This window comes from Sycon ciliatum, chromosome 13, assembly GCF_964019385.1.
Source record: "Sycon ciliatum chromosome 13, ocSycCili1.1, whole genome shotgun sequence".
Taxonomy (NCBI): domain Eukaryota; kingdom Metazoa; phylum Porifera; class Calcarea; order Leucosolenida; family Sycettidae; genus Sycon; species Sycon ciliatum.
Window position 1 is genome coordinate 27,417,425 of NC_088655.1, and position 20,360 is coordinate 27,437,784.

General features: G+C 48.8%; 1 protein-coding gene across 1 annotated transcript in view; it reads right to left on the reverse strand.

The window, feature by feature from the left end:
• Positions 1-20,360, reverse strand: part of LOC135829539 (uncharacterized) — an 86,379-nt gene that overhangs the window by 65,174 nt on the left and 845 nt on the right. Inside the window, exons 3-24 of the mRNA XM_065341936.1 lie at positions 19,079-19,261; positions 18,518-18,679; positions 16,871-16,966; positions 15,047-15,201; positions 14,587-14,660; positions 14,041-14,111; positions 13,307-13,447; positions 12,506-12,628; positions 11,251-11,378; positions 10,486-10,570; positions 9,560-9,709; positions 7,849-7,958; positions 7,253-7,424; positions 6,552-6,705; positions 6,370-6,399; positions 5,515-5,663; positions 5,082-5,219; positions 4,484-4,543; positions 3,231-3,362; positions 2,778-2,913; positions 1,456-1,599; positions 80-441 (exon numbers count right to left, since the gene is read on the reverse strand). Of these exons, the coding sequence (XP_065198008.1) occupies positions 80-441; positions 1,456-1,599; positions 2,778-2,913; positions 3,231-3,362; positions 4,484-4,543; positions 5,082-5,219; positions 5,515-5,663; positions 6,370-6,399; positions 6,552-6,705; positions 7,253-7,424; positions 7,849-7,958; positions 9,560-9,709; positions 10,486-10,570; positions 11,251-11,378; positions 12,506-12,628; positions 13,307-13,447; positions 14,041-14,111; positions 14,587-14,660; positions 15,047-15,201; positions 16,871-16,966; positions 18,518-18,679; positions 19,079-19,261 (2,955 nt within the window). The remainder of the gene's footprint in view (positions 1-79; positions 442-1,455; positions 1,600-2,777; positions 2,914-3,230; positions 3,363-4,483; positions 4,544-5,081; positions 5,220-5,514; positions 5,664-6,369; positions 6,400-6,551; positions 6,706-7,252; positions 7,425-7,848; positions 7,959-9,559; positions 9,710-10,485; positions 10,571-11,250; positions 11,379-12,505; positions 12,629-13,306; positions 13,448-14,040; positions 14,112-14,586; positions 14,661-15,046; positions 15,202-16,870; positions 16,967-18,517; positions 18,680-19,078; positions 19,262-20,360) is intronic.

The window sequence follows — 20,360 nt, forward strand, 5'->3', positions numbered from 1 at the left end:
TTTTTTTGTAGAAAACGGATGTGTGCAATTATGCGAGGTCTGACTGTACTGCAACAGCACGGAGGACATCACAACTTACATTAATCAGCTGTAACTTCTCTCCGAGATGACTGATCACCTCGATGATCGAGCGGTGAAGCGGACATGACTCTCCTTCACCATCCGCACGATTGGCGTCACTGTATCCGCGTTGCGTGCCGCTAGAGCCCGCTCCGACGATCGCCAGTATGCGCTTCAGCGACGACGTCATTGCCGTCATATTGCTCCCGCTGTCCAGCGAGTTGCCGTGACGACTGTTGGCGTACTGCAGCGAGCCTCGACGTGCCGGGGGCATGGCCGAGTTTTCCCGGCTTTCTCGGCTGTCCACCGAGCGCACGGTCAGAAAGCAGGCGGGCGGAAGTAACTTGCAAATGTGCCGCTCCAGACGAACCGCATCGGAAGCTGAGGTCAGGAAGGCAAAGACACGGAGAGCACATTAGCGATGTTCTACTGTACGCTACAGGGAACGCGGCGTGGAGAATCCCGTGAACATCCTTCACGCTCCCTTAACGTAAACCTGCCCTGCTCTTACGTTGACATAAAGAAATCACGTGGAGTGTGTATTGGGAATTTCCCGTTCCCATTTTGGCAGTTTTCTGCCTGCATTCGAATGAACCCAGCAGATCAGCATGCATTTTCTTTGCGTGTGCCACGACGTAGAGAACCTTATCTCCGTGTAGATATCTGGACCCAAACACACACAAAGCTGTAGACTCTAACCCAGACACCTGTTCTCTACATGATTCCTCTGCGTTTCACGTATAGCAGAATCTCACTATTGATTCACATCTGGGTTCATCGCTAAGAAGAGATAGTGTTAGCCCTGTTCGGTCGCCCATGGCATGGTTGACTGATTCAACCTTTCCAACTAGCGTGATGCGGATAATTCTCGGTCTTCGGGAGAGATCGAAGCATGTGGGTCGAAGAGCAAACTCTGCTGCCGTCTTGAACTAACGTTACACTTGTCCATTGTGTAAGCGGCAGCTCCACTTCGCAATGCACTCTCGGCCGAAGAGTAGTAATATTTCCACTGAAACTCGCCCAAAGGGTGCCCGGTAGACCGTAGTGCCGGTAGCTTTGGGGTCCGGATACTGTAAAACATGTAATTTTAGGTGAATTTAAATTTCTGTATCAGGGACCTGCCAGGTTTCAGGTGTAATGTAGAATTTGGTGACCAGCGTTCCCTGCGCATACAGCTAGTGTATACTCCAGTGTCATTTAGGTGTAATCTAAATTTAGGTGCCTGGTTTCTTTACCGAATCACCGAAATTTAAGTTACACCGAAAATTACATGTTTTACAGTAACCGAGGTGTGAGTGTATATGGACTCCAAATATGCAAGAATAGAGTGCTGCCATGACAACCAAAGACCAATCTCCATTCACCCGCACGCAAATTGACGAGAGTGCTACTCACCGGACGAGACCAGGTGCAGGACGTCGCGGGCGCACAGGAACTGCAGCACCGGGAACTGGGAGCGTAGGTCTTTGACGTGCCGCAGCACGGCCATTTCACACAGCTCCAGCTGCTGATGGAGCTCCTGGAGCACCTCAGAGCGGCCTGAGAGAAGAAACAAACAACAAAAAACCCAATCAAGCAAAACCTCTACCGCTACATCCATATTAAAATCGTGATGCCCTCTAAGCAAGGATGAAGCATAGGGAGGACACTAAACTGGCAGCTGTCCGGTTGTTGATGTACAGTAAACCCTGAGTTTACCGGACCCTGCAACAAATGTAATCCTGTGCTGACGGGACACATGTTCATGCACCACAAGGTGCTGTGGATCGAAAGTGCATCTCTGGATCAAAGCGAAATCCTGTCATATCCGGACAGTTTCCGCCGCACCGAGGGCGTCCGGTTGTGGCAGGTTTTACTGTGCTGCAAGGGCACACCGGACTGGTATAGGTGTACATGCAGGTGTATGCAGGGTCCTCAGAAATGCTACTTTGTATCCCACTCCCGTACACGTATCCCACTCCCATAGTACCGTAATGCTGCGTATTAAACCCAGGCTTATTCGTGTAGAAGCCTGTGTCAGTGCTAAGCTTCTATTCAAACCACGTATCTCTATGTATGTCAACACTAAAATCAGGCTTATGTGTTGACAGTGTATCTTCAAAATCAGGCTTGTATTCAAAACAGGCTTCTATACAAGACAGGCTTTTATACAACACACTACAGTATGTTACTTCTTGCAGTATAGCCGGGGCACTTCATACAACTGTACTGAACCCTTTTCATAGCAGTACTCTTGATACTACAGTGCCGTAGGGTGCCAAAGAACTGGGGGGTTGAGCCGTAGCCTAGGCCGTCCTAATTTGTTCATGTACCAGGGGCGTCGGAAAGTATTTTAGTGTGGTACGGTCAGCCATTTGAAGTATAATTTACTCGTGGGGGGAGGGATGGCTGAGCCGAATATTTTGGAAATTTAGAACCCAGATCAGTGTATTTTATTGATTCACGAGGTACTGGGGGCAAATAGTGGTGCGGGCAATACCGTAGTGACTGTACCGTGTGCGACGCCCCTGAATACTAGGGTCTATGGACAATTGTGTCACCGTGTATATGATCACTGATCAGTATGATTGTCATGCCTGGTGAAATCCTTGCCCATTCGTTCTCCGACGTTACGTTCTTCGGCACGCCACAGTACTGTAACAGTCACGTTCCTCAGCAAGACGTCTCGTACTACGGCCGAGAACGTCACCAGCGTTCTCTTACAACACATAGCTCACCTGATTTGTGAGAGCAGTGGTAGATGTTAGCGTTGACCGATGCCTCAGCCATCAGCGACCGGTACTTGCGGTCGCAGGAGAAGAAGCGACGTGCGTCCAACGGCAACACCTGCACCACGGACGTGCTGGCGAAGATCTGCATACACATACACGCGCCCACACAAAACATGCACACACACACACGGGTATGCGCACGTGCACATAATGCTATAAGCCCATTGCGGATTAATGAACAAATACGGAATGCGTGAGTAACGCATGTGAGTATGCTGGGATAAGCTATGCACTGTTCCACATCCCCACACAACTAAACCATAGGACAACAATGTACTGTTCAACACCCTACACACAACCATACCCAGGCAGCTGTGTGGGGTGTTCTAAGGGTACGAGTTACGTCATTGCGCAATGAGCGTATAGCATTCATCCGTATACCAATGCTGAGCATCTTACGTCTTCCAGCTCGTCCCAGATGGCCTGCGCGCGCATCCACAACCGGACCACCGTCTCAATGGTCTGCAGCCGACGTTGCCACTTGACAAAGTCCTCGGATAGCGAGGCAGTGGCGGAGCGTGAGAGTAGCGACTGTCAACATAATCATGATGTCAGACAGTGGAGGAATCAGCCAGAGAAGAAGAAGGAGAAAAAAACATTCAGTCACAGCTCTGGTTGCAAGTCAGTCTTTGGGCAGCAACAAAAAGAACAAAAGCAAAGTTCTGTACAACATGAAAATAATAGTTCTCGGGCAATACCGTCGCTTTCCAGTAACATATTCGTCCCTATGATGCCCCCCCCCCCTCCTCTCTCTCTCTCTCCCTCCCTCCTCCTTTAACCAAACGTGTGCCATTGAGTTCCATCAAGAATGGTCACACAAGTACACCGTGTTTCCAACCTTCTACCCTCGCACCTAGCCCGCAGCGTAGCAATTCAATACCGAGGCTTGTGAAAGGAAAGAGTGGGGTGAGTTCAAAGCTCATCCAGTGATAATTTCACTGAATTTCTTCAGCGTGATTCGTAGATTATAATTCATACTGACAACAACATTCACATTTTCAGCAGAACAGACTGACACTGGTGCTGTTGCCGACGGTGTCTCAGCAATGGCCGGACGATCTTTGAGTCCAGCGTTCTGTGTCATAGCACAGTACAACCTGCCAAGGCGACCACTCGGATAAGTTGACCACCTGTCCCAGACGACCACTGTAACCAGGATCAAGGGATGCTATTTCCACACAAATGACCCTGGATAAGGAGACCACCTGGTAACAGAGACCCGGTTTTGAAAGTACCTTGAGCGGTCGTCTTAGACAGGTTTCACTGCACAGAAATCAAATTCTGACTACATGCTCAGTATTGAGGAGTTGTCTAAAAGGTCCTCAGGCTGCGTACAGTGCTCTATGTACAGTGGACAGAGCCAGTAACACAATGATCACACAACAATGTCTCAACCATGTTCTTCAAGTTTCCGCCGCTACTCAGAGAGAGAGAGAGTGCTCGCTAGTATTAAACATGACCTCTGTGGACCTCATCAGCACTGTACCATTCCAATGGCCCCGCACATTAATTTTTTTAAACATTTTGTTATACTATGTGCACATCCCTACAAAATAATAGGGGTAATGAAAGAGACAAAGACAAAATGCAAAGACAACAAAAGAGTAGTTGGTGCTACAAGAGCTGTGCTGGTTAATGCATGCATAACATACGTGATGGCTCTCCAGGGTCTCAAAAATGCTCTCCACTTCCAAGATGACCACCACGGGCTCCTGCAATGCACACACACACACACACACACACACACACACACACACACACACACACGCACACACACACACACACACACACACACACACACACACACATGCACGCAAAGAAGACCAAGTGCTGTCAGAGCACCGTTGCAAAGCAATCATTTCACGCTGAAGGCAGCAGCATCCTATCGGAGTCGTGTTCAGGTGACTGACAACCAGCATGTACTTTATCCAAGCATTGGTGGTTCAGTGGTAGAATCCTCGCCTGCCTCGCGGGGGGCCCGGGTTCGATTCCCGGCCAATGCATATTTTTACTATCATAATTTTTTTAAGTGCGAAATCACACTTCAACAGTGTGTATATGTTTGTAAATTGTAACCACAGTGTAACCACAGCGCTCTGCAAACATTAGCCATCGTAAACTCTCTCTGGTTCTGATGGATTGCGAAAAATTAGCGACATCAATCTTGGGTGGTGGGAGGATCAATTCCCGGCCAATGCACTTTTCGCTGTCATCCTATTTTCCAGAGAATTGACTGGCCCTGCTGCTTACCGATAGAGGTCCAGCATTGATTGAGCAGCTTTCACCAGCATGGCTGATTGTTTTGGAATAGGAAGGTGGCTTCACACTGGTGGCTTTACGCTGCTGACCACGCCGATACGCACTTCCCAGGGAACTTCTCGCCGAAGCCTGTGTGCACGAAGAGAACAAACATGGGCTGATAAGAACGTCGACTGTACTGTATAGTTTTAAATAGTGCCTGTCGTATTGTCTGTCTCTGTAATGTCTCTCTCTCTCTCCCTCTCCCTCTCCCTCTCTCCCTTCCCTCTCCCTCTTCAAGTGGAAGGGCAGACAGACAGTTAACAGTTAGGCGGGCGAACATATGGGTGGGCTGGCCGGACAGACAGACAAGCAGCCAAAAGAGAGAGGAAGAGGAGAGAAACGCGATAAGAGCTAGCAGGATTGCAAACACACAAGTACTTACCCGCGGGGCATTAGAGCGTCTGTTTCGCGTGCGCAGGTGCGTGTTGAAGTTGCGACTCAGCCACACGCTCTCCAGGACCTTGATGACGTCTTCCACAGCGACTTCCTCTTCAGCCTTGGACACTAGAGCAGCGAGATCCGACGGGTTGTCTTCACGTCCAAACCAAATACACAATCAAAACAACGGAGAAATCAAATTATCACCACAGCACTTCAGACTTTTAGGCACGCCAGGAACAAAATCCGCACCGCCCTCTTGCAAAAAAGCGGAACAGACCGTTGCAGAGCATGCAGGTAAACTCCATTTTCAAGTATTTCGCTTGCCGTTGGGTGAATCCAGCTTCATTTTCATAGAAGGTGAATTTTGAGATGAGACAAAATGCGTTTTGAGTCTTTTGAGAGAATGCACTTTGGAGTCTTCGGCATGTATTTCGGTCTGGATTTTATTTTGTGATAACTCGAAATTCGTCTTATGCGCATTAGTGCTAGGCGGATTTCCCTGTGTGTTGGACCTTGAACGAAGGGTGCTGATCAAGCTACGTCTTCAGACTGCTGTTGCTCAGCATCAACGTGCGTGGCCTGGTTTTCTAACTCCCGGCACATTCAACATCCCAATACAGTAAAACCTGGTGTAAGCGACCTCTCGTTTTAGCGACCACCTGCTCTTAACGACCGTTTTTCCATGCACCGACAGTTCTACACTTAACCTGTGGGACCTGGTTCTAAAGACCACCTGACTTTAACGACCGCTATTGTTTGCACCGTGGGGTGGTCGCTTAAACCAGGTTTTACTCTATTCTCGTAATCTAGAGTAACGGATGACCACTACGTGGCCGGAAACAATCTGAAAACTTACACAACTCCTTGCCCTCGTCCAAGTATGGTTCTGAAAATACGGCAACAGAGACAAATGCGCAAGTGCACACACCACAAACACAGAAGACTCGTGTCAACAACACGTTTCAAACCGTATGATAAGAAAGCCTCAAGTTCCCAAAACAGCACTCATTACACGCCACCCACTACCAGGCAGCGTACCGTGCAATCGTAGGCGCATCAGCTCTCCCAGCGTCACTGTGGGAAGCTGTTCGGGCATGAGCTGCGGCTGTCCGTGCACAAAGCGCACCACCTGCTTCCAGTGGCGGAGTCGCATTGCCGAGCTGCCCAGCTTCTGCATGATCGGAATGGTTACCTGCGTGGACAGCGCAAAATACACAGAAAAACCACGAGTTTGACCGTGAAGAAATCGGGTTCATAGCAACAAAACCAGTTCAAATAAATGAGTGGATATACTTCATTGATGCACGCACACTACAGGACTGCCGGAAGCAGTTTTCGGTTGGTCCGGGTACTTTCAGTGCTTTTTACACATTTTTTTCTTTTTTTTTACAAGAGTCTCAAACCATCATGGTGCAAACGCCGGCAAAAACGCACAGAGATGCACATAGCGATGGCAGCCGAAGCAGTCGAGGCGGGGCAAGAGCAGCTAAACCTTTGTTTATGATAAAAGCGGGTACACATGACCTCTGTAGTAGTAAACATGGTGTTGTTGGCTAACGTTGGTCCGGTGATAACCTGACCAACCGGATCGGTTCCGGCAACCCTGCAATATTACTTTTCACATCGGCAGCGTATGAGTCTAGATCGGAGTCACCATCGCTTGATTCCTCAGAACAAACAGATTGATCAAAGTCACGACCTTTTTTTTGTTTCCGGTAATATGTATAAAGGAGTCTTACCTTCACCGCCTCCACATGCTCCAAGAGACTGTGGTACAGCGCCCATTTCTCCACGCGGTTATCTAACTCCTTCAGCTTATCAACTTGCCCGTCAAGCAACGACATGATTTTGTCACATTCCAGAGAGCTCCACTGCGTCTCGCGCCACTTCAACTGCTCCTTGAGAATGTTGCTGCAAGACAAAACAGCGGAATAGACCGTTGCAGAGCAAGTATGCAAGGTCAGATGCTGCAGCAGGGCTGTGTCCACATCCCATGTACATACCCTATTGACCCATATTTATGCCCATGTGTTTTAAACACAATTGTAACTTGGAAATTGTGGGCACAAGTTATGCGATCGAGTCCACCAACTAAACCAGATTTTGAACAGTCAGACGTGCACAAGGTAGCACAAAACTGGTTTAAGTGGTGGACTCGATCGCATAACTTGTGCCCGCAATTTCCATGTGACAATTGTTTCCTTGGCTCGCCATCTGAGTGCTTAACACTGCTTATATGTAAGTTTTGCCTTATTTGAATTGTTTGCACCCTGGGACACGGAGCTGCTTAACTCCTCACGACTGCACTGATGGACTGTGTGTGCATAGTACTCACTCAGCCACTTCCCAGAGCTCATCCAGGCTGCCCAGGTCCAGCTCGCATTCGGACAACACCTGGAAGTTGACAACGGACGTTTCCAGCAGGTCTTGGTAGGCCACTTGGTCCTATGTACGGTGTGATAAGAAGACGTGCCGAGAAGACACACATACGCGCACACGCACGCACGCATACACACACACACACACACACACACACACACACACACACACACACATACATGTGCACACATACACACACACACATACACACACACATACACACACACACACACACACACACACACACACACACACACAAACAACACAGATTCAGGATAGTTTCCGCAATATGGATCTGGGGCGGAAAGCAGGGAGTTGTAGGATTTCGGGAGGTGGCACTAGACCATCGTGATAGAGGTGATGTGCACTTCAACCTCGGCTTTAGGATGGCGGTATACATGATCTATGGTCTATGAAACTTACGATCACAATCACTTCCTTGACCCACTAACACCAGACGCAACCCAGACATGCCATGCCGTGAGCGAGCATGCAGTGGCTGCGTTCAATTATGCACTTGAATCGATTCATGAATCCACTCGCATGCATTCAAGTCGTTCGATTTTCATGTCACGAGCCCTGGATTCTGCTGGAATCGATTCGGAATCCATTCACCCTACCAGTATTCACATGGGGTGATGTGAATAGCATGATTCATGAATCGATTCGCGTGCATAATCGAACGCACTCAGTAATCGACTCTGTCCCCTAAGCAAGGGGCGATTGGAACGGACAGAAGAAGAGTAAAACTCGCATCGTTTCACATTCCCCTTGCCGGTGCCGTCTCACATACACTCCCGGACTCCCTGGTGGACAGGTGAGAATGCTAATGGCAAAGTCAGATACTGTGTGAGGACCTTGCCTGCTCCGAGAAGCCAAACGGTACCAGGACATGATTCACACATGTACAAACACTAAACCAAAGACACTAAGTATATACCTACATGTACGCCATACACACCAAGGCATACCCGGCGGCTCCACCTCTGGCTAGAGGGATGACACTCGTGAATCACATTCGCACAGGAGAAGAATGGGAACTCAAAGTACAAATTCATCCTCAACACGCACACACACACGTTCGTGCACGCGCACACGCACGCAGGCACGCAAGCACATACGCGGGTGTGCGCGCACACCATTGGACCATTGGACCATTGGACGCCCATCACCGGAGCGATGATAGCGATGCTACAGCAGAAGCCATAGCAGCTTGTGCTGGGATTGCACTATTCAACAGCTTGCAAGGCTGAAGAATTGACCGCCACTATTCAGCCTGGTCTACACCACACAGCTATGAAGTGGCTTTTTCTGGCCAGTGAATCCCTACTTTTTGGTCTTTTTCATTTTTTTTCACGCACACACATCACACCACATACTCCGGCATGCACTGGCTGCTGGTAACCACCCAGGAGAATGAAAGAAAAGTCAGGAGGAGTCTGAGAAAGAGAAGAAAGACGTGTGTGACCATAATTGTCGGGAATCGAACCCGCAACCTATCGATTGGAAATCGCTGCACATACCACTGCACCATATGGGACACACACACACACACACACACACACACACACACACACACACACACACACACACACACACACACACACGCGCGCGCGCGCGCGCGCGAACACACACACACACACACACACACCGAACATTCAGCTTACGGTGGATTTCTCCTGCAGGTTCTTGAGCTCCTGTCTTAGCTCCGCAATCAGGTCCTTGGCTTCATCTGAAGAAATCGTCAGAGTTGTCGCTTTGCTTTCTTTGACACGCTGAACTAGATTGTCGCAAAGATTGCTGAACTCTTTCAAATCCTGCAAGCCAAAACAGAACCAAGACGCTTTCATCAATAAACATAGGCACCCCCTGACCAAGTCCCCAGGGAGGAAAATAGAGAGACACGGTATTGGAATTGAGCTGCAACGTCGAACACCATAGTGGTGATGGAAGTAGTACACTCATATCCCTCTTATGAGCTCACTAATTCTCGCTCCACATATACTGGCACACACAGAGACATAGACAGCAATAGCGACAGCACACAAAGTGAAGGGTAGTTGGCCGCAGCCAGATGTGAGACTCAAAACTGACTGAAGAAGTCAGGAAAAGAAGCGACAATAAAGAACACACCAGATGCCATATTTGCAACTGAAAATATTTCGCGAGAAATACAACTGCTGTCTGATGAGTGTGAGCAACGGCAAAGAAAGACTTGGTTGTGTAATTGCTGTGTGAGCAGCAACTAAGTTTCGGCTCAGAAAATGCAAATCGAGCAGCATTGAGGAAAGGCTTACAGAAAGCCTTTCCAATACCTCTCTTAACCGGACCTCAAAATTGCGGGTACCTCGGTCTACTGGGCGCTCTGTGGGCGAGTCTAGGAAATAGTGACACAATACGCCAGATCTCTGGCCCTTCTCCATGGAAACGGTTGTGATTAAGAGTTAAGGACGTTTCAAAGAAGGAGACGAGGAGGAGGAGGAGGAGGAGGAGGAGGAGGAGGAGGAGGAGGAGGAGACGAGGGGGAGACGAGGCGAGTGGGAGAAGAGAAGTGGAGAGAATGGGGAAGGGAGGGCATGGAAATTCTCCTTACCCGCATAATACGACCGCTGCTCTGACGCATTCCAGGACCAATCTTCTGTTTGGCCAGCGACATCTTCTTCTTCAGATTGGCAAACCTGAAGACACGATCACGGGCAGAGAAGAAAAGAAAATTGAGAGAGAAAAGAGAGAGAGAGTGTGTGTGTGTGCACGTGCGCGTGTGTGCATGCGTGTGTTTACGCATGATTGCTGCCTGCAAGCATATGTGCATACGCCAGTGAGCGAGGTCAGACTCGCCGTAAACCCTGGTGAATAGAAGGAAGAAGTGGTGAAAAGAGACAGGATGCCCGGGATGCACAACAGCAGGGTGGCGTCGCAAACGTAACGTATCAATAATCCAGTGTACAGTAGAACCTGGTGTAAGCGACCTCCTGCTCTTAACCTCTCCTTAGCGACCGTTTTCCATGCCCCGACAGTTCTACACTGAACCTGTTGGACCTGGTTCTTAAGACCACCTGGCTTTAACGACCGCTTTTGCTTGCACCGTGGGGTGGCCGCTTTTTTTTTTTTTTTTTTTTTTTTTAAGAACACAAACCTACAAAATCATGTTGAAAGACGAAAAGTACATTAGACTGGGTAGGCGCTATCCACAGTGCCAGTTAATAGCTGTGCTGATGAAATACATGGACTCTGCCGACCATGGGTCGCGGCGTCACAGTGCAATTTACTCATAAGTTTATACTAAGCCAACATAAGAAAGTGACTAAAGACAAAAAGCTTAAACCAGATGTTACTGTATGTCAGTAGGTGTACTGACCGTGATGGGAGGGTTTCGAACATGGCTTCCGCCTGCGCCGTCATGCGATGGTCGTGCTTGTGCAGCAGAGACACGGCGCGGTGCACGGCGGTGAACATCTTGTCCATCTCCAGCTGCTGAACGGAGACCTGTGTGGGGGTGTGGTGCGGAAAAGAACCAGAGGGTGTGTGTGTGTGAGAGTGATACGGGCAGCACCCCAAGCAACAACACAAACAGCAACAGCACAACCAAGAGTACAATCATAACCCCCAAGAGTTTGCAACTCCCACATACCCTGCTGGCCCGACAGAATTTCTAGTTGACGTCATTTTTATGATGCAATGGTCAATGCACCAGTGATTCACGACATTTGTACGGGGTGTCAACACATCACACGTTTTCCTTGACCTAGTTTGTACAGGATCAAATGGAGCTTTGTCCATCACAGGTTCGGATACGTCTGATAATGCGCGTACAGTGCGCATTGCGTCATAAAAATGACGTCAACTTGAAATTCTGTCGCGAGTCTCTCGGGACAGCACCCGTAGTCGAGTTGCACACTCTTGGGTGTGTGTGTGGGGGGGGGGGGGTATGTACTTTTGGTACAACCATAATTACTGTATGCTCGTGTAGCGCCAACCCTGCCCGTACACTTTTAGAAGTAGATGTTAACTCCGGTCCAATCAGCTTTGTCTCCCTATTTCCCCCCTTTTTTTACAAAATAGCCACAAACCATCATGGTGCAAATGGCGGCAAAAACGCACAGGGATGCACATAGGGATGGCAGCCGAAGCAGTGAAGGCGGGGCAAGAGCAGCTCAACCGACCAGGGGCCTCGGTTTCAGCACTGCCCAAACAGAAAAAATACGAAGTGAGAAAAATGAGCAGGTAACACCCTCCTGCACACTTCATCTTTTATTGGCTGCAGGGCATCGTGAGAATAGAGATTTGAAACAGCAACAGCCGGCAGAACAGCAGAAGCACCAGTAGCCAACATACATTGTAGAAGAAGCAGCAGCAGACACAACAGCCCGTGTGCCAAAGACCGAGCAGACTCGGATGTCACCAAGTACAGCAGACGGATATTAGATAATTATAAGATGTATTTTTCATTGCTATCAGGTTCGGCCTCATTTTCTCTGTGCTGCGCTGATGAGTCCACAAATGATGAAACAGTTCTGTCCGCAGATTGAGTAAGATAGGGTGACACAACTGCACATAGGCTGTAGCACGTGAAAAATTAGAACAAACTAGAATGGCAGCTACTGGTCACCCACCTCATTGAACGCCAAGATGAGGTTCATGAACTCGACCGAGTTTAGCTCCTCACCGCTGACACCCTCCACAACCGGCTCCACACGTGTCAGGAAGTCAAAGAACTCGCCCAGCCAGCTGTCGCACTGTAACAAGAACAACAGAGAAGACACACACAGTTCAGCACCACAAGACAAGGGGGACCATCAACGGCCACCTGAAACATCCTGGCGGTGGCATTCTTTGAGTTACTGTATAAGCAGAAATATTCGTCTGGAATTTATTTTCGTCTTTTTCGTCCAAGGAGCGTTTGGACTAAATTAAATGTAGGACGAATATCGATTTGTCCAGCTTTTCTATACACTCTTATGATCCATGGACGAAATTTTCAACCGGACGAACTCCTTTTCTTTGGAGTTGGACGAAATTATTGACCGACGAAATTTTCTGCCTCTACAGTCAGTATACCGAGTCTGTCCCCCCCCCCCCCAAGGTTATGTACAATGGTAGTGCCTTTGCTGTTTGCATTATGCAGAGCTCACTGGCTTGTCAGTTTGAGCATTCTGGCAAGGTACGTTCGGGCCTGATTTAAATCTGGCTTTGGAAATTTTTAAATTTATTTTTCATTGCTATCAGGTTCGGCCTCATTTTCTCTGTGCTGCGCTGATGAGTCCACAAAGGATGAAACAGTTCTGTCCGCAGATGGAGTACAATAATATCACCGTACATGCTATGGATAGGGAGGGTGTGCGAATGATGTCATCATAGCAGGTGCTGGTGCTGGAGCTGGTGGATGGGGGGGGGGTTGTCAGTGCCACCTTTACCTTCTGTGTGAGGTATTCCTTGTAGCTATGCAGCCATCGTGAGCACAGAACACGCAGGCACAGGATCAGCGTTGAGAGGTCCACACGAATCCAGCCGTAGCGCAGCGTCTGCTCCATTCCCGTAATCTCCTCCAGTGCTTCCTGAAACCAAAGAAGAAAAAGTTCACACGTTCGCGATACCACCGGCTATACAATTGTGTTCAAGAGCACAACCAGCTTAGGAAGTTTCGATTGTGTCAGGCCTGGTATACCAAGGACTAAGGACCACGTGGTCCGTGAAACTAAGGATCATGGTAAAAACAGCCAATGAACATGGTGAGTAAAACTACAATGCTTGCCGAAGAAGAAGGACAGACTTCAGGTTCTGGAACAACAATTTTGAAAGTTTGGGAATAAAACTCAGAGATTCTTCTTTCAAAGAACTCTCACGCTCCAGTGCAGTGTGCTCCTTGCACTCCTAAAATGTCCGTTCTCCGCCCCACGAACACGCTCACCTGCATTAATAGTTCACCCATTGGGCCTGACCAGAGCATTGAGTGCGAAAAACTCACGATGTGTCATGTAAATCCAGGAATATTTGACTTTCAATATTTCATACTTTCAGCTTGCAGTACCATTCATAAACACAAACTGCTCCCGGGCAGAGAGAATGAGCGTTGGCAATATGAGTGATTTGGGTAACTTTCTTCATCTGACAAACACGCATGCAGAAACTGAATAATCCCGCTACTCGCCTCATAGCGATTCATTTCCTCCTCAAAGTCGTCCAGAAACGGTGTTGTCTCCTTGTCGAAATCCTCAGAATCTACGCAGGAGGCATACACAGCCGGACACGTGAATGCAGAAATGCTTAACTGGTCATTTGCAGATCACAGTGATAATGTATTAGCGTCGTCATGAACTGGGTGGATTTCTGTTTTCCGAGGAATGGCAATGAAGATAAAGATGCGGGCAACAACAATGATAGATGCTAGAGTGGAATGTATAAGCTAGGTTATCCAATGGTGGGTCGATTTCAGCCAATCAGCGGCCGTTCTGAGCGGGGTATATTCAGCGATTTTTTACCCCGCTGGGTAGGTTCAAAGATGCACCCCGCTCGGATCACATGGATCATGCCAAGAGTAAATAAGGCAACTTTAGCATGGGTAACACTCTATGTTTGGGAGGGCGCCATGGGATATTTGGACCATGCACACGCAAAATTTACCTTGTGCTTACGCACTCGTGAAAATATTCGGCAGTAAGCCAATTGTGCTCATGGTATAATCCATACATCTTACATGCAATGAGACGCTGCTCTCCAACACCCATCAATCCAGACATGCCCAGGGAGGATTGCGGACGACCGTCAGACCTGGAAACACACGCAAATGCGCATACAGACACACACACAGACACAGACACACACACACGCACACACACGCACACACACACACACACACACACACAAACAGATGAACCCGCAGGCACATACTAACCCCCACCTCCACAGTCCACACACTGCACAAGCAGAAGCAAAAACAGGCAGCCACCAGAGCATGTGTAACACAATACTAACTCAAATCTATATGCACAGCGGTAGCAAATGAAATCCAACCCCACGGAAAAAGCAGAGCCGCGGCACACTACACTGCCCACTGTTGATAGTGCTTGTACTGTGCAGTCCCAGGTCTGTTCTGCTCTCCACTGACTCCAGGTTGGATTTCAAATGCCAGCACTGTGCAGTGACTGATAACGTACGAGTGCAGCGATGCTCGGGAACGCACAGCCTGTGACGGGGTCCGCGCTCGACTCGCGTCGGAGCGAGGCAGCTTGCCGGACACAAACTGCTCGACCGTTTTGAAGACGGAGCGGTTCCACAGGAACGAATACTTCTCCAACTTCTCCTTGACCTCCTGCACTCAGAGGAAAGAAACACGGGTCAAACGAAATAACGTTACGTACATCTTCCCTGAACAAGAGCTTCCTGACATTTTTATTCGCATTTATATGGAGCTACCGCGGTCAAGAGATTAGGTTCAATGGAAGAAAAACACCTCAAGGCAATATGTGTATACTGTAAAAGCCATTATTCTAACGAGGCGCATATATAACGATTTCCCAAAATTGACTAGCTTACGTGTACCAAAGGTAACGATTCTCACTCATTCTCAACGCTCAATAGGACAGTATTACCGTATATTCTCTATTATAAGCGCCGTGCTTCTATTTTTTCAACACCCCTCTACCCCGTGCTTATATTGGAGACCGTGCTTATATTTTTTCAACCAATACATCCATACAGAGCAAGAAGAAATACATGCTAGGTATCATGCATGCAGCATTGATTTCCACCAAGACCATGCTAATAATGGAGACTGTGCTTATAATGTTTCGAAAGGTGCTCACAGTGTGCTAGTATTAGAGACTGTGCTAGTAATGGAGACCTGTGCTTATAATAGAGAATATACGGTATGTATCGATTTCTGTATAACAATTTTTATTTTAACGACAGATTTCTCCTCGTTAACTCGTTAGAGTTAGCTCTTCGTTATATGGCTTTTACAGTATATGCTTTGGAATATGCACACTACAGTCAGACCTCGCTTACCCGTACACATCCGTTTTCCACAAAAATACCCGGATAGGCGAGGGAACCGGATAATCGAACACACACACTGTATGTATGCATGGCATATGTTGTAAATCGGTCACCAACGATTTTCTTCCGGATGGTGAGGGATCCGGATAAAAGAGGACTGGATAAGCGAGGTCTGACTGTATTATAGAAAAGCAAGTGGCGCTGTTGAAGTCTCTCTCAGAGTTGCCATTCCTCAATTACTATTTGTATTTGTATTTATGGATCCTCCACAGGCCTTAGCCTAAATCGAGGGAGTCTCTGATTTCTATGAGCTCGATTCACCAGACAGGGGCGTCGGACACGGTACGGTCACTACGGTATTGACCGTACCACTGTTTGCCCCAAGTACCCTGTGAATCAATAAAATGCACTGATTTGGGCTCTAATTTCCCAAAAATTTCGCCTCATCCATCCCTCCCACACGAGTGAATTGTACTTCAGATGGCTGACCGTACCACACTAACTTACCTTCCGACGCCCCTGCCAGAACTCACGGGTTGGTCGAGTCACACAGTTTTTGTTTCCATAGGATGCACTGTACTGCACCGGATTGGTTGGCCACAGACATGAAGCAGTCACTTGTGCATAGAGAAAATCCTCCATGGATCTATCGTATCGGAAATTGCGATTTTTTCTCGGATTTTCAGTATAGCTGAGTATGGGACTGTATAAACGATCAAATGTCGTTCACCCTCTAAGCATGTGTGTGTGTGTGTGTGTGTGTGTGTGTGTGTGTGTGTGTGTATGTGTGTGTGTGTGTGTGTGTGTGTGTGCGTGCGTGCGTGTGTGCACGCGCGCGTGTGCGCACACCTGAGCGTGCGTGTAAGCGTGTGGGGTGGTCGTGATGGTAGTTGGGGGGGGGGGGGGGGGGAATTGCTACTCCTTGTGTGTGTTTAGAGCATGTTCACACGGTTCAGCTATCTACACACAAATGCATACAGTACCTGAGCATCCATGGGCCACCTCGTCAATAGGTCGTCGATGCAGTCCTGCAGCTCATCAATCTCTCCGTCATCACTGGACACCGCACTGAAATCACCCTGTTGAAGCAGAGCAGAACACATATCAGCCAACCATACAGATGTCCGGTACTCACCCGGAGGATGCACTCAGCCCCTGCATTCTCACACAGCTTTTCGTACAGCACTACAAGATCCACCCTCTCCTGGCATATATACCGGCATGGTCGGCACCTCATCATCATGTTGCCTGATGATTGTGAGAGCAGGAAACTTGAAGTAGCAGCAAACAAGCCTTGATTGTCCTTGGTGTTCTGGATGTCCGGTACTTACAAAATTGTTGAGCAGGGCCGGCGCAACCAGTCCCACAGGTCAGGCCATGGCCGGACCACCTCTTTGGCCACCATGACACCATGTGTTAACTGCTGAGAGGGGCATGTGGAGGTACCCGTCATATCATACACAAACTGTACGAACAGCTATGGTATGGCTATGGAAAACCCTACACACACCATTCTGGTCTCTCAGTGGCGGATCCAGGGGGGGGCCCAGGGGGCCTGGGCCCCCCCTTTGAAAATTTCGACCTTGGTCTAGGATTACAGTACTGTCAGTAGACTGTAGAATGAGCGCTCGAAAATTGACTTGCCGTGTCAAGTGGGTCACGCGTGCTACGTACTTTTATAAGTGTCCCGGTGTCACGCACTGTACTAGCCAGCGCGCTGTGTACAACTACTGTACGCACTGCGACCTGAGGACACGGCCGCACTTCAAACATGTGAAAAACGTGCCAAAAATGCAGGGCCTGGTGCATAGTGCAGCGATCGCGTTGGGCTGAAGTCCTGTATCATATTCATAGTGTATGGTGCACGGTGCTGTCGACTTCGTCCTTCCTTTTTTCTTTTTCACTTGTCAGAAACTATTACGCTCTCTCTACTTCGCGTGTAGCCAACGGGTTTACCTTCAGATATGCGAAGAAGAGGAAAGGGTCTGACATCAGGTCGTTCTTCAGTGGACCGGTAGATAAGAGAGTTCGCGTTGAAGAGCCGTCCAAAGGTCCCTCGCAGCCGCTGTCGAGTGGAAATGTTCCAGTGCAGTTTGAAAATGTCGTGAGAATGGAATAAAACTAGGGACCGGCGGATTCTGCTCGAAAAGGTGGCATATTCTGCTCGAAAAGCAGTGAAATTGGCAGAACCATACAAACCTCCATTTTTTTTATCCACATACCAAACATGCATGAAACTTACCAGAAAAAGTACCGAATTCTGCCAATTTTTCTGCCGGCAGAATCCGCCGGACCCTAAATACAACAGCTCTTCACAACTTCAGGACTTTGTTGTTGTTGTATTTGTTGTTTTTTTTGGGAAGGGGGGGGGGGGAGGACGGATACCTTGGGCCCCCTCTTCGGCCAAGTCCTGGATCCGCCACTGTCTCTGGCATGGCTAGACCAATCAAACACTGCTTCCGCCGAGTCCTCTGCTTCTCAATGCTCAGCACTGACAGCAAGTCAACAACGAGATAAATGTAGGTTGGGGATGACATTTGTATCGGAGGAAACGACGCAACCCACATTCTAGCAAAACTTGGATTCATACTCCGAAAGGAAACATATTTGAAGTAAGTTTCTTCACTCACCTCAGACGCGACGCATGTGACACTCGCCGGTCTCTGCAGGATGTCGCGCACCCAGGCTAGCATCTGCTCCTTGACGGACAGCAAACTCCACTCCTCCGTGATCGGCGGGTCCCAGTGCAGTGACCCGCCAAGAAGGATGAGCTCGACTTTCAGGAACGGTTCCTATAGCAACGCAGTCAACGGAAAGACAATGCAGCGTGCAAACATTTTACTGTAGAGGCACGAGAGTGGAGGAATACTTTCAATAGGACAATAGGTCAGAAATTGAGAACCTCAGAGAAGTACGAAGGATGATATGTCTTCTCATTAGGGGTGTCAACGAGTAGTAGGGTACCCGTGTTACCCGTAATTTGATCGGGTAGTAGAGTAGCAATTTGTTCCTGAGAACCCGATCGGGTAGTTGGAGTACGGTGTTTTTGCAACGGTGCATGTAAACAGCACGGCTACGTGCATATTGTACACTGTTTATGTAGCGCAAGTGCACGAACCATTCCCCGGTCCTGAACCATTCATGCTAAACGGGTAACTGCATTCAGCCGTCACAACGCTACCCTTGCTTACATCACGGTTGTTGATATTCAGTTCCTTGCGGATGGCGGCTGCCTGCTCGGACGAGGGCTCCAGGCCGCACGCCATGGCCTCCAGAGACACGATAATGGCCTTGCGCAGGCCTTGGGCAATGTTGGCGTCGACCTGCGACACAAAGCGTAGCCAGTCGGGACTCGACGGCGTGGTGCCGATTATCTGCACAGAATGAATAGCACACAGGCAATGGGAGGTACGCATCTAAGATGGCCGTCACCTTTTTGTGGGGCATGTTAACCCATACTTGGCAGGTACAACCCGTTATAGTACATTAAGGTCATACTCATAAATTTTATGAGTATGAGCTCACAAAGTTCATGATCTGTTATGCAGAGTTGGTATGACAGTGTGTACGGTTGTAGTGGACTTGCCATGCAAAACATAACGGCGGGAAATTGATGCATACGTCCCATTGTGTATTATGGCATCACACGCCAGTGCCAGGCCGGAAAGCACTCGCCTGGACAGCACTCGGGCAGGAGGCACTAGGCCGTGTGCCGCTTAGGCCAAACCGCCTCCTCGGCTGGGCAGCACAATGGCAGCACTCGGATGCGCGGCACTCGGCTGGACGGCACTCGGCTGGACGGCACTCGGCTGGACGGCACTCGGCTGGACGGCACTCGGCTGGACGGCACTCGGCTGGACGGCACTCGGCTGGACGGCACTCGACTGGACAGCACTCGTTTAACAGCACTCGTTTGGACAGCACTCGTTTAGACAGCACTCGTTTTCAAAGCACTCGAACGGACAGCACACGGCTAGAGAGTTTCTTCGCAAATCAATCACAGATCATGGGAGAAGCAAACACTAAACACTAAAGTACAAGCTAGAAGCCATGAACTGATGTTGGGCATCCAACACAACATACAGTCAGACCTCGCTTAACCGCACACATCCGTTTACCACAAAACATATCCGGATAGACGAGAGAACCGGATAACCGAACACCGGTTATGTTGGATGCACCACGGATCCTGTAAATCTGTACCCAGCCATGTTCTTCCGGATGGCGAGGGATCCGGATAAAAGAGGACCGGGTAAGCGAGGTCTGGCTGTATCAACGGTTTAGTGTGTCATCTTAGCGCTATCAGAGAGGTTGTCCCTTGGTGAGTGAGGGGATCAGGGGAGAGTGGGCCAAGTGACAAGGAAGATGCCTAAGAGTCAATAGTGTGTAATTACAGTAAAACCTGTGACTAACGACCACGCCTTGGGGCCAGAGAAAGCGGTCTTAAGCTTAGTGACAGGTGGTCCTTAGTTA